Source organism: Podarcis vaucheri, assembly GCF_965113315.1.
Source record: "Podarcis vaucheri genome assembly, chromosome: 15".
NCBI classification, from domain to species: domain Eukaryota; kingdom Metazoa; phylum Chordata; class Lepidosauria; order Squamata; family Lacertidae; genus Podarcis; species Podarcis vaucheri.
This window is the reverse complement of record NC_138753.1, coordinates 6,055,815-6,070,104: the sequence shown is the minus strand read 5'-3', so window position 1 is coordinate 6,070,104 and position 14,290 is coordinate 6,055,815. Positions and strand designations below refer to the sequence as shown.

Sequence of the window (14,290 nt, the reverse complement as noted above, 5' to 3'; positions counted from 1 at the left end):
TTTTCAGTTCCCGGACAAGACAGACAAAGTAGCGTTTTATTTTTATTTTTATTAAAAAATATGAACAGGCAAGGATATGGCATATGCCCTCTGCTGGCCTGGCACCAGGGAGTGCTTCTAGGTGTCATTGTCTGTGGCATGCTTGCTTCTCACTTGTTGTTGTGGATTTTGTCCCCATTCCTTGTAACTTCTGCATGTTTCTCCACCTTGGCTTGTGCTCTCTTACTATAAAAGTTGGTGGTTTGCTGTTGGGTATTTAAATACGTTGCAAGTATGTAGGTTGGGGGATTGGAGTCACCTGCAGGCAAGAAAGATGCCGAAGTCTGGAAGCTGGGCGTTTGGAAGCAAATTTCCCCAATTCGGAAGTATCTGATCCCATTTCGAGGCTGAGCCCAAATCCCTCTGAAGTTTGGACTCGGTTCTTAAGAACCTCCCCAGACAACCTACTGGATTAATAGTAATGCAAAATCCCCAAAGTCAGCCTTCAGTGAACTGGGGGGAAAGTAATTGTTTCAATCCACATGCTTCATTCATATTCTCCCCCCCCCCCAAAAAAAAATCTTGGTGTGGCTTTTAGACACGGCAGTGGAACTGTACCATGGGAAAGAGCCTTCAGAACGCAGTGCCTTTCTACCCTTCTTCCCAAACCTGGCCCATACCATTATTTGGGGAGCTCATTTTGTCAGGTGCTAATTCTTAGCAAGTGCTAAGGTCAAAGCTGTCGTTTCCTCCTTGCTGCTGCCGCCTCTAGCTCAGCTGCCAGGGCTGGGGTGGGAAGGAGAAGAGATAGCCTCAAGGCCGTTAGTCGCCGATCTCTGCCATACCCACTGAGCAAGCAGTCAATCAAGCTATTTCTGCTTTATGAAAGGTTCGCGTTAATTTTGCATTTCTGAAATGCTGAACAGCCACTGTTCTGTCTGTAGGATTTATTGATTCTCCATAGTTCTGAGAAAACAGGTCCCCTATAGCTTTGTATTGCCTCTCAAGCAAAACTCATGCCGGTGGACTCCTTGATAATAATTAGACTTTGATCTTTTTTCTTCCCCCTTCCCTCCCACCTTCTATTTTTCATAGCAAAAGCAAGCCAGCTCCACAAATTTCACCCAGCAAATCAGTGGGAGGAGAATTCTGTGTGGCTGCCGTCTTCGGGTCGTCGAGGTCGTGGTTTGCAAGCAATCCGGGTCTTAAAAGGGAGAAAGGTTTGTGAGCTCAGAAAACAATGCATAAACAAATATGTACTCCATAGTGCAAAGCTGCTTCATATTGGCTTGGCCCATTGGTTCATCTAGCCTAGTATTGTCTTCTCCGACTGGAAGTAGCAGTGCAGGTGCTCAGGCACCCAGAAGGAAGTCCCATTATTCACTACCTGATACTTTTAGTTGGATGTTCAGGGGGTTGAGCTGGGATGTTCTGCATGTGAAGCAGCTTCATTCCATAGAGAAAGTGGAGCATCTGTTCTGCTTGCAGAAGGTCCAAGGTTTAATCCCTGGCATCTCCAGCTAGGGCCGGGAAAGATTCCTTGTGGGCCAATCAATGTAGATAGTACTGAAGGAAGTAGACCAGGGTTTCCCAAATTTGGGTCTCCAGCTATTTTTGGACTACAGCTCCCATCATCCCTAGCTAGCAGGAGCAGTGGTCAGGGACGATGGGAACAGTAGTTCAAAAATAGCTGGAGACCCAAGTTTGGGAAACCCCGAAGTAGACCAGTCGTTTGACGCCATATAAGCTCCTTATGTTCCTAATTTGGGTGTTCTGCCTTTCTATCCTCCCAATCACTTTGAGGTAGGTTAGGCTAGGACAGAGAAAGAGTGACTGGCCTAAGGTCTCACACAATGTGTGGGGGGCTTGAACCCCTTCACTCTGAGTCCCACATTCTAACGCATAGATGGAGAACCTTTGGTCCTCCAGATGTGGCTGGACGATGTCTCCCATCATCACTGGCTGAGGCTGATGGGAGTTGGAGCGCAACAACATCTGGAGCACCACTATGCCATGCTAACCCAGGGAAGGGCCCTGGCACATTGGTTGAGCATCTGCATTGCATGCAAAAAGAATCCCAGGCTGAGTCACTGGCAACACAACTGGGGAGCTTCCCCTATCCAGAGCTCCATAGAGCCGCTGCCAGTCAGTGCAAACAATGCTGAGCTGGATGGACTCAGTATAAGGCAGCTTTTGAAGTGCTCTGCCACTGAGCTATGGTCCTTTCTCAGCAATGTTTGTGGATGCTGCCATAATTCTGGCTCTAGAGGAGAAGTGCCAATCATGGTGGCAGAAGGAAGGAAAAGCAAAGCAGCACTCACAACGATGTGCAAGCAAGGGAAGGAAAATATCTGGAATCCATTGGAAGCTGCCTTTGATCCATATAGCCCAAGATTATCTGCTCTGACTGGCAGTGGCTCTGCAGGGTTTCAGGCAAGGAGATATTCCCAGCACTGCTTAGAAGTGTCAAGGGTTGACCTTGGGACCTTCTGCATGCAGAAGAGATGTTCTCCCACTGAGATGTTCTCCCATGGCCCTTCACCGTGGGAATTCCTGGGTCCAAAAGAATCTTGTAAGGAGCCCAAGGCTTGCACACTTTGAACTTTGTGCTTGTCTTTTTTTGGGAAAATTTTACAAAGCAGATAACGCAAACTGTTCACAATCTAGTCTTTGCAGCATTTATTTTAGCATTTATTTATCTTTGCAAAATATCCTCAGCAAAAGTAAAAAAGAAAAAAAAAGTCAGATCCCTGCCCTGAGAGTCTTGCAGTCAGACGTTGGCAGGGGGTCGAGACAAAAAGGGTGGTGGGAAAGGGAGAGGCGATATTAACATGAGCTGGATCACTGAGTGCAATCCTATACATATTACTATTACTATTACTATTACTATTACTATTACTATTACTATTAGTAGTAGTAGTAGTAGTAGTAGTAATATACCACCTTTCATCCAAAGTTTGCAGGGTGGTTCACAACAGAAAGATACAAAATATTTTTTTAATTATATTTTATTAAGTTTCAACATTTTGAACATATACAGTCAAAACACAATTTCATCTTTTCTCTTATTTTTGTTGGCTTCCCACCCCCTTTTCTATGGAGTTGTTGTTTCTCACCTCCTGCACTGTATCTTCTATCAAATCATAGCCACAATATTATAATCTAGTTACTTCTGTTGCTATTAAGTATGCAAAACACTTAATAGATGTGGGAAGGCAGGCAGTTGGGGCTTGAGCGAGGGCAGGCTGAGATTGGTGGGGCTGTGGCCCTTTCGTCCATACGGACCACCCTCCACTACATTACAGGATGAAGGTGGTTGCATAGCATTTGCTAATGAATAAAAGAAATCCCAATGTCTTTTCAATCTTCTTCTTCCCCAACAGATCAGTCCAAACAGTTTGTCGTGGAGTCTCTCTACATCATCAGCTGCTACGGTACTTTGGTGGAGCATGTGCTGGAACCGCGGCCCCTCAGCACTGCCCCAAAGATAAGCGACGACACCCCACTGGAAATGGTGACTTGTCCAAGGGCCAGCTGGACGCTCGTTAGGTAGCCTTCCTTTTCCTAACTTCTGCTCCTGCTTCATTTTGCGCTTGCGGTTAGAGGTTCTTTTTCTCGGGTCCGATTCAAAAGTTGCAGCCTCCAGGGGATCCAGTTCCAGGGCGTTCCACAGTTTTAATCACAGGTGGAGGTGTCAGAGCAAAATGTATGTGGGAATTCCCTTTTCATGCAACTCACATGCCACAAGAAAAAAAAACTGAATTTTGCAGTCAGGGTAAATTGTCTACTGAACTAGACAGACCCAATGGTCTGACTCAGTATAAGGCAGCTTCTTATGTTTTTATGTTCCCAATTACAACATATATATTGCCGCTGTTGGAATAGCTCAGTCGGTAGAGCATGAGGCTCTTAAACACAAGGTTGTGGGTTCGAGCCCCAAGTTGGACAAAAGATTCCTGCATTGCAGAGGGTTGGACTAGATCAGTGGTTTCCAACCTTTTTTTTGGCCATGACCCACCTAAGCATCTCTAAAATCCTGATTCCCCCCCCCCCCGTGACATATGTCTTATTATCCAAAAAGTGAACTCCTATTCATGTGGAGGAAGCCTAAAAGGCCATTAACTTGGTCTAACTCATTTTTTAATTGCCCCTCCCCAAAAAATCAAATTGCCCCCCCATGGGGCGTGTGCCCCACGTTGGGAACCACGGGACTAGATGATCCTTGTTGTCCATTTCAACTCCACAATTCTTTGATTCTATATGGGGATCTGGAGTCTACTCACGTTGGTGTGTACTCTGAGCTTAACTATAATAATGATAGTCAATTGTTCTGCATCAAGTTCACCTGAAATCTGTGCAAAGCGATGACATCTTTTGCCCTGTTCCAGCCTAACTGGGAAAATAGAGTGGAAGGAGGCAGACAGATTGGCCCCACAGAAAGGTCCCATGGGCCTGATCAAGCCCAGGGGCTGCCAACTCAGCCCTCCGCAGCCTGCAGCGAGCGACTAGACCAATTGTCTTATGCAGGTCTTCCAAGCGGGTGTGTTCTGAAGGCTATTTAAAGAAATTAGCCATGACTTACCGAATAAAACCAAAGGAGGATTGCTGAGAAAATATTGTCAGTGCTTTTGACATTTTAAAATATTTTTCAATTGATTTTCTTTTCTTTTTTTCCTGTTTGGTAGGCTCCAATCTTCTTCAGTGCTGGCTTATTCCTGGCTTAGACTAATCAATACATGATTTGCCAAGCAATTGAAGAGAGGCCAGCCCTGATTAAAATGACAACACTGTCTTTCTTTCTTTCTTTCCCAGGGCCATTATTGTCAAAACAAGCAACTTGTAATGGCATTGTGAATTCTAGCCGGATCAATATTCTGTAACTTTGCACAACTTCTTTTTCACAGATCCTTAGTTCTTGCAGTGTCATATGATCCATCAGTGCCCTGGGTTAGGATCACGTCAGGCCTAAGCAATGAGTTATGAGAAGTTGCACAGAAGTGGCAAACCCACATCCCCCAGAAACATACTTTTAAAAAACCCTTGCTGGGTTTCTGTGGTGGCCAATGAAGGGGAAAGTAGAAAAATATGTTAATTCAGTGACTTCATGTCACACATTTGTCCAAGTAAGCATTTCGTTTAAAAAGTCTTAATTCATCAGCATTTTAGTTTGAGTTTCTTCTAATGTCCACATTTCTGTATGCAATTTTGCCCATTGTATCCATTTTTGCAAAACAAGATTCCACAACATAATGCATTTTTTGCATGTTATTTTCACAGATATATGCATCTTTATGCACACTTAGCCCTAGAGTATGTGAGGTTTTTTTTTTACACATTACAAGAGTGAAGAACTGAACTACAAAATTCAGAGTAGTGTGAATTTTGAAGGATGGCTTTGTTTGCGTATTGTTTCAGAAAGTGCAAAATTGATGGGTTTTTCTGTAAACATGGACCGAATTGGATTTCTTCCCCACCCTTAACTAGACCACTGGTTCATCTAGACAGGGGTCTCCTCAGACTAGCAGTATCTCTCCACTTTTCGAAACAATATGCAAACTGAAACGGCTGCCATACTTAGAAATCCACACTTCTCCATATTTTGCTGTGCTGTTCTCCAGCCAAATAATGTGTACCAAAAATGCATATACTAGAGCGGGTATCTTCAAACTTTTCAGACCTGGAACTTTCAACCGAAACATACATTTAGGACCCCTTTCTGAATCTTTCACCATACGTGCTCCTGTTGCGACCCTCCTTGGATCAGCCTGCAGCCCATTGCTGGGTCCTGACCCACCACCTGAGAACCAGTGTACTCAAGGCAAAGTTTGTATATAAAGGCATACATTACTGAAAATAACATGAAAACAGATTACACAAGGGAAATTGCAAATTTGTATATGATGCAAAATTGCATATAAAGATGTGTGTAGTAGGAGAAATCCACACTCAGATCATGAGGACTTGTTTCTTTAAGAAAGAAATTCACAGAACTAATGCAGGAGTTCTTTTCCATCACCTGCTGCCTGTTTGCTGTGAGCCCTGAAGCCAGTTTGATACTGATGTTAGATAGACAAATAATCTGACCTGGTGGAAGTCAGCTCCCCCTGTTCCTAAATTGATCTCTGTGTCAGAAAGAGTAATGTACAAAGCATGCGTGTTTTCACAACTTCTCTTCAGGTTGGGCCACTCCTCACCCCTTTCCCATCTGTGTGTGTGTGTGTGTGTAATATTCCGTGCTTGTACGAAACGACTTTAAATAATTATAAACACTGCACTCTCTTGCATAAATAATCGGATGCGATGACACAGATGCTGATTTTTCTTCCAGCTTAAATATTAATACTCTTTTGTGTTGCTTCCGCAGAACTCCCCAGTGGACTGAACTGCAGCCGCCCTTTAACTTGAATCATCCGCTGCTCCTGGCCGCAGATTCCGTGCAGTGCTACCAGTATCTGCTCGTCGGCTGTAAGTAACTTGGAAAACTCTCCCCTCTGGAAGCTGACCGTGTGGCTCTTTGTTTGGGAAAGGAGAAACAAATCCTTGGGAACTGAAACCTTTGTAGTTGCAACAGCTCCTCTGTCTGGCGTCAATAACCCTTGCGGCACTTTCAGGGTGTTCTGCACCCCCACAAAGGATTCAAATTATGTGCATGCTTATTCCCTCACTGGTGCCACTTCATACTTGCACGTAGTCTCAGACAACAGGAATAGGGAAACCTTTCTCACCCCAGGCCCCACATTTCCTTATGGGTGACATTCTAGGTGTTGGGTGCCCGGGGAGGAAGGGGCCAGAGAGAGAAGTGGGTGGTGCAACAGATGTGCTACTTATCTTTATATGTTGACTCCATGGACCAGAGCATGCCAGGCACTCCTATCTTCCACTGCCTCCCACAGTTTGGTCAAACTCATGCTGGTAGCTTCGAGAACACTGTCCAACTATCTCGTCCTCTGTCGTCCCCTTCTCCTTGTGCCCTCCATCTTTCCCAACATCAGGGTTTTTTCCAGCGAGTCTTCTCTTCTCATGAGGTGGCCAAAATATTGGAACCTCAGCTTCACCAGCTGTCCTTCCAGTGAGCACTCAGGGCTGATTTCCTTCAGAATGGAGAGGTTTGATCTTCTCACAGTCAATGGGACTCTCAAGAGTCTCCTCCAGCACCATAATTCAACAGCATCAATTCTTCAGCGATCAGCCTTCTTTATGGTCCAGCTCTCACTTCCATACATCACTACTGGGAAAACCATAGCTTTAACTATACGGACCTTTGTTGGCAAGGTGATGTCTCTGCTTTTTAAGATGCTGTCTAGGTTTGTCATTGCTTTCCTCCCAAGAAGCAGGCGTCTTTTAATTTTGTGACTGGTGTCACCATGTGCACTGATCATGGAGCCCAAGAAAGTAAAATCTCTCACTGCCTCCATTTCTTCCCCTTCTATTTGCCAGGAGGTGATGGGCCCAGTGGCCATGATCTTCGTTTTTTTGATGTTGAGCTTCAGACCATATTTTGCGCTCTATCTTTATATAGTAGGGTGCATTCCAGCAACACAATAGTAAGAGGCTTCTACACCACAACACACCTCTCCATCCCTCATCCAGGCAAGCAAGAGGCAGCAGTCACAGTTTAAGGACACCTTCTGGCTAGGCAAAAGCATGCGAGGAGTGTCTTTAGCAGGGTTTTTGAGGGGTGATAGGGGAAATTCCTGAGGGCCAGACACAGAGGTCTGGTGGGTCACCTTCAGCTCCAAGGCTTGGAATTCCCCACTCCTCATCCTACAATAAAGGGGTTGATTGTTCTGTTTTATTTCAGGGAGAGAGGGTTAGACTCCATTTACAATGATCGTGTGTGAAATAGTGCTTGTCCCACCTTGCACCAGTTGTTACCTGGCAGCAGAGGAGAGGAGAGCAGGGCCATTTCATTGGTGCAACTTTTGGCTCTGCCTCTCCTCAAACTCTTTTCCACCCTAGCAGATCACTAGAAAATCCTACGACTAGGAGTTTGTACTTGAGTTTGCTTATTTCCTCCTTCCTCCCTATCCATTTTCCTTTTGTGTCGTGTCTGTTCAGATTGTAAGCCTGGAGGCAGGGGATCCTGTGTTTATATAGCTCGGGTCACCTCTCGGGTGCCGAGATCAGCAGCGGGGGCAGGGAATGGGAACCAGGAAGAGGCTTTCTCTGAGCCAGCCCCTAACTGGTTGAATTCCCTCCCCACAAAGGTGGACCTAGCACCATCATTCTGCCTTTTCCACCATATGCTGAAAATACGCCTCTTTACCCTGCCTTTTGACATCTGATTTTATATATAGACGGGACTTGCTTGGTGCTTGGCGTGATACAGCTGCAGGGATCTTCTTACGTACCTATCCACTGGTAGATCTCTGGTGGATCAGCAAGAATGTCTGACTTCCAATTCTATAACAATAGCCGCAACATTTTGAGCAGTTTTAGGTTTTTTAAGATAAAGAGGCTCAATAGTCTGTAATCCCCCCCCTCCCCCCACAAAAAGAACACAGAAAAACCACAGAGAAGTAACTAAAGACTTGGATCAATTCCAGTAAGAAAAGGGAGCTTCCACATTGAGTTAGCTAAAGTTCCACAGGTTCTAGATCTCAAGGAGGTTTAGAAAAGGCTACAATTTGCTTGAGACAGTATGGAATGCGAATGGATGCACTGAGTTATGTTACTGTATTTTGCTTGTTGCTGATCTTAACCTTCTAAGGGGCCTGGTTGTCATATGGGAAGACATGCTCCTTCTAGGAACTAGAACTCAGACTGCTGAGACCTTGCAAGCTGATTGCGTAGACATTTTAGCAGCAGTTTACGCCAAAGCCACAGCCTATTTTTGCACACTTTTAATAGTGCCTTTCTGTTTACTGTCAACCTTAACCATTTTGCCAATGAAGTCCCCTTTTAAAACCCCATCCTGCCCTTCAGATGACTGAGTTTTCATGTTGCTGTGTGTTCTTTCACTCTCTTGGGAACTCTTGGTTTGAGATGTGCAAATTTCATCTTGCTCTCTCAGACGCTAATTTGTGCGTGAAAACTGAAAAAGTGGAGACTCTAATTTAATATCTCTACATCCCAGGCAGCAAAGTGGAAGCGCTTAATCCAATCGGCTTGGTTGATGGCAAGCCTCCCATCGTAATATTCTATGGTATCGGGTAGACGTCTTGGCCCTATCTGGCGCAGGTTGCTATGGGGAGGAGGGCTAGGCTTGTAAATTAATCTTGCTCTTAAAGGGAGAAGGAAAACAATCATCATAAAGAAGCCGAAATGTTTCTATGTAGGAGAAGAAAAGACCAAAGGCCAGAAGGATGCAGCTTGGCCATCTTCTTAGGAATTGTAAACATCCTCTCACCCTTTAAGGTGGGAAAAGAGCAGTGAGGTTTTGCATAAAATATGCATAGATGCAATATATAATCCTACTCAGACTAAGTTAGGTTCATTAATTTCAGTGAGTCTACTCTGAGTAGCTTTCTCCTGCTTCTTAGTCTCTGTGCTGCCTCTTGTAGAAGCAATGCTTTTTTCACTCAGAGCGCACTGGAGCACAGTTCTGGCACCTCTCAGGTGGGCGCCATTTTGGGCCACCGCCCCCCCCCCCCCGTCTCTTGCCTTTACATATTTCTGAGAAGCCCAAAACAAACATTTCAAGTCAAAACAGAAGCTGGCCAGTGTGTGCAAGTCTACTTTTTTTTTGTGTAGATCTACAACCCCACCTAGGTCGTAGTCACTCCTAACCTGATTGGTCAAGCTATGGGGCCAATTCGTATTTCCTTTTTTTCAGTCTGTCTCCCATGTAGCGGTAGCAGGCTTTAAGCTTTCCAGCAAGGCCTCTACCACTGCACACACATGCAATTGCCCAAGCTTCCAAGTTGCCCTGGCCATCTGCCTGAATGTAAAAGAAGAAGGGAGGTGGGAGCGCATTTATTTGACCTACACCAGAACCAGGGGTGGCCACCAAACCAGCTAGGGAGACAGCTTGCCATAGCCTTTAGCACCTCCACAGGCTGTAAACGCAGCTATTGTCAAACCGGAATCTCTGCAGGGCTGCCCCGAGTCGCCTGGAGACTTAATATAACAATTTCATGGTGAGTTCTGGCACCTAAGACTTTTAGAGTCAGCTGTTAGGGTTGGCATAAAATATCCACACCACCTTCAAAGTTTCAAAGGACCAGCTTGCAATTTCGAGTTGGAACTTTCTTGTCATGATTGACACCTCTGTTTCGTCAAGACCCTGCCTGGATGCCCAGCAGCGTGGGACGCCGGCAGTGGCTGCATTTGAGCAAAGAGGCAACACCCGCACTGGCTTCATGTGTGCCATTTTCAACTCCTTCCTCCATCGTTTATTTTCCTTCCCCTTCCCTGCCGCTGCCCCACCACACAGTAGTCATTTGTCAAAAGAATGTATGTTCCCACAACGGACCTCCATGAATGGCGCCTTTCATGAGGGATGGGGACCTCCCAAAGAAAGGTGACCAAACCCCACCATCTCATAGCGGGATCGATGTGCCGAAACAAGGCTTTGCTAAATTGCTGCCTGTGGCTGTGCTTATTTTGCCTAATGCTTTCCATCTTTCGAACCAAAATAATTCCTTAGTTCCTAACCAGCTTTCTTTTGAGTCTTCCAAGGAAACTCCACCAGGGCCAAAGCTGTTTAATAGTAATAATGCTCAGCATTCGTAGTCGTTCCTTTCGAATGTGCAAAGCAATGCACACAGGCTGTCTCGGTAATCCTTCAAACAGGGATAGTTCAGTTGGTAGAGCATGAGGCTCTTTATCTCTGGCTCGTAGGGGTTCCAATGCATATTATGGAGCTCCGCTCAAAATTACAACTAAACATCAGGAAGAACTATTTGACAGTAAGAGCTCTTTGACAGTGGGATGGAGTTGGGAGTTGGGAGGTTGTGGACCAGGCACAGGCAAACTCGGCCCTCCATATGTTTTTTTAGGACTACAACTCCCTTCATCCCTGACCACTGGTCCTATTAGCTAGGGATGATGGGAGTTGTAGTCCCAAAACATCTGGAGGTCCAAGTTTGCCTATGCCTGTTGTGGACTCTTCTCCATTGGAGGTTTTTGTGCAGAGATTAAATGGCCATCTGGATGCTTTAGTTGAGATCCTTCCATTGCAGGGGGTTGAACTAGATGACCCTTGGGATCCCTTCAAACTCTACCCTTACATGATTCTGAATCCCCTTGCCTCATCTTAGTTCTGCAATGCCATTGCCTCAGACACCGTGTCGGGTGGTGCTTGGCACAGAAGTCTGTGCTATGATTTTAGAACACTGTTGTTCCAAAATAGCCCTGAATGTAAAAAAATAAATATAACCGTAGTAATCCTTCAGTTTTGCTCTTGAAAAGAAGCAATGAAACCCCCACGTGGAAAACACACTCTTGATATATGGCCATAGGAATCAGTTATGCCACATTATGAACTTCCTGGGCTATTAGATCCCATTAAATACAAGAAGATGGCAGAAGCCGAGAGCAGGAACCCTACCTGAGCTTGCTTCTACTCTTCCCCCCCTTAGGGAAATATCTGTTAAGACACAAATGCTCTGCTTACCTGCAGGAGCAAATGTAATGGTCTCACATTAGCCGTGGCGGCCTGCGGTTTGATGCGCTATCGCTTCCGTCAGTATGTTTAATTGCCAGCAAATGGCTAAATGGGAAGTTGGGGGGTGAATGGCCGCGGCTGTCTGCCATGTGAGCGGTAAAAGGGATTCTGGCGCCATTTCAGGGTCGCGATTTGTATCTGTCTATCAGAGCTCAGAATGCAGGCCGTTTTCTCTTGGTTTCAGACCCTCTGTATAGCATTTCTGCCAATTGTTTGGCTCCATTAAGTGTGCGGCGGTGGAGCAGGGAGGCGGGTGTGTTGGGGGGGAGGAGAGGAATAAAAGCTTGAATGGTCCGAGCCGCAAGGGGCTACGGATAAGCCCTTTCTTTGTCCGGAGCTCGGAACACTGCATTAGGTCTCATTATCCATTTATAATAAGTGACCTTTGCCCCCCGAGGTCATTGAAGAAATACTCTGTGTGCTTTGCTAACAGAAGGTACCCCTCGATCAGCCGACAGACGCAACAATGAACCGTCTGATAGTCTGGTCGCACAGGGTATACTTTTGGGGCGGCGGGGGAGGCAAAAGGTTTATAAATATACAGCTTGATGCCAAAGCCTCCTCTCCCATCGCTTTAATCTTTTTTGGACAATTCACGGGCAGCCAGGGGAAGGTCTCAGCTCCTCGAGAGGGAGAATGTATTTGTACATTTTATTTTAACCTGCACACACGCTGCTTGAATTTAGCTACGTGTGACCTTTACACTGATACTAGTGAATGGTTTTATTTATTTATCTAGATTTTAAAATAAAAAAAATTGCAACAGCAGCGTCGAACAGCTGGAACAAGGACAGTGTTGTCTGGATGGAGAAAGTGTCCAAAAGTGGTTCTGGAGGGTGGGGTGAAGTGGGCTTGTAATCAGGCTCACAGACCTGTGTGATTTCGGGGGGGGGGGGTGATTGGTGACATCTGCTGCAGAAACTTGAAGGCAGAATTATCATATTGTAACCTACCTGGTGATAATAAAGAGTAGTTTTTTCACACACACACACACACACACACACACACACACACTTCTGCTCAAGACTGTTCTAGGAACACTGGAAGTTGCCTTATACTTTGTCAGACCTTTTCTCCATCTAACTCAGTATCGTCTGCCCTGACCGGCAGCAGCTTTCCAGAGTTTTGAGAGGGGATGTTCCCAGCTCTAATGGGATGTGCCAGGGATTGAACCTGGGGCCTTTGGCATGCAAAGCGGATGCACTACCCCTGAGCTGACTGTCTTGGCTAGTTCCCTATACTGTGTACAATACACTTTGAATCTTGGCATACCATAAGAACAAAGGAAGCTTCTTTTTATATCAGTTCAGAGTTTTTGCCCATGAAGCCTGGTATGGTTTACACAGGCTAGCAGCAGCAGTTCTCAAGGATCTCAGGCACAGAAGGGTCTAGCGCATCTATTGTTACATGATCATTCTTTCTTACTTACAAAAACTAACTAACAAACTGGAGATCTGGGGGACTGGACCTGGATCCTTTTGTATACCAAGTATGTGTTCTATCCCTGATCTAAAGCAACAACCTTATATTCAGTGCAGTGTAGTGCAGGGATAGTGAATGTGGTGCTCTTCGGATGCTGTTAGACTGCAAGTCTCATCATCCTTGACTATTGGACTTGGGCTGATGGGAGTTGGAGTTCATCAACATCTTGGGCTGATGGGAGTTGGAGTCCAGCCATGTTGACTACCCCTGGTATAGTGGGTGAAGGATGTGAATGTGGAACCTGTCGTCCTCCTGATAATGTTGGACTCCAGCTCTCATCATCCTTAACCATTGCCTGTGCTGACTGGGGGCTGATGGGAGTTGTAGTCCAACAACAGTGTTCTTCAACCCTGGATCAGATGTTGTTGGACTACAACTCCCATCACCCTTGACCATTGGCCGTGCTAATTGGGACTGAAGGGAGTCCAACATTTTCTGGAGGGCCACAGATTCTGTTTTCCACAGTTAATGGGTTTTTCCGACCATACCGGCACCTTGAAGTGCACCCAGACACACAGTAACATACTCCCCCTAACCCCATTATACAAGTAAAAGAACAACAAACTTTAGATCATGTGTTGGGTTCTTCCCCCACCCTACTCCATTTCCCATAATCATGTCATATGGAAAGGGCACCTTCTGTTTACGGGCATTCTTCTTGGTCAGATATATAAAATTTATGGAAAAAGGCCTACAGAAATTAGGAGGAGGCTGATGGCAAGAATTAATATATTAACTGGTCTGCAACATTCTTTGACAAATTGCTTACTAAATACATCAAAATTGATTGGCCGCTGTGTGTTTTTTGAATTGACAAATGAGTGCATTAAAGGAAGGAGAGAAATCCATTAATTACAGCTGCCCTCGACCGTAGGAAATGTAATGATATAAATATAGATTTTGTTAAAACAAACAAACAAAAAAGTAACCCCCATCACCCCCTGACTTTTGCTGTAGGGTTTGCTGGTAAGCTTACATGACATATCTTCACTATTAAATCTCTGCTGGGAGGTATTGCAGTGAGCAATTGATCTTGAAACGTGTGTGCTGGGTGGGAGCCTTTTTGTTGTGTTAAGATGTGACACCACGTGCCACAACATGGTTAGGTTCAAGCTTTCTACAAGGATCTCTTTCCACGTTGACTTATCTACCATGAAACATGATGATTTGAAGGGTGGGGCATAGTCCAGGGTGGTGCTCTTCAACCTGGACCCTCAGAAG

General features: G+C 45.3%; 1 protein-coding gene across 6 annotated transcripts in view; it reads left to right on the top strand.

The window, feature by feature from the left end:
• BCAS3 (BCAS3 microtubule associated cell migration factor) overlaps positions 1 to 14,290 on the top strand; it is a 466,426-nt gene that overhangs the window by 213,643 nt on the left and 238,493 nt on the right. For all 6 annotated transcript variants that reach the window (XM_082200800.1, XM_082200797.1, XM_082200799.1 and 3 more), the window contains 3 exons: positions 1,075 to 1,199; positions 3,363 to 3,528; positions 6,344 to 6,444. In XM_082200800.1, coding sequence (XP_082056926.1) covers positions 1,075 to 1,199; positions 3,363 to 3,528; positions 6,344 to 6,444 — 392 coding nt within the window. The remainder of the gene's footprint in view (positions 1 to 1,074; positions 1,200 to 3,362; positions 3,529 to 6,343; positions 6,445 to 14,290) is intronic.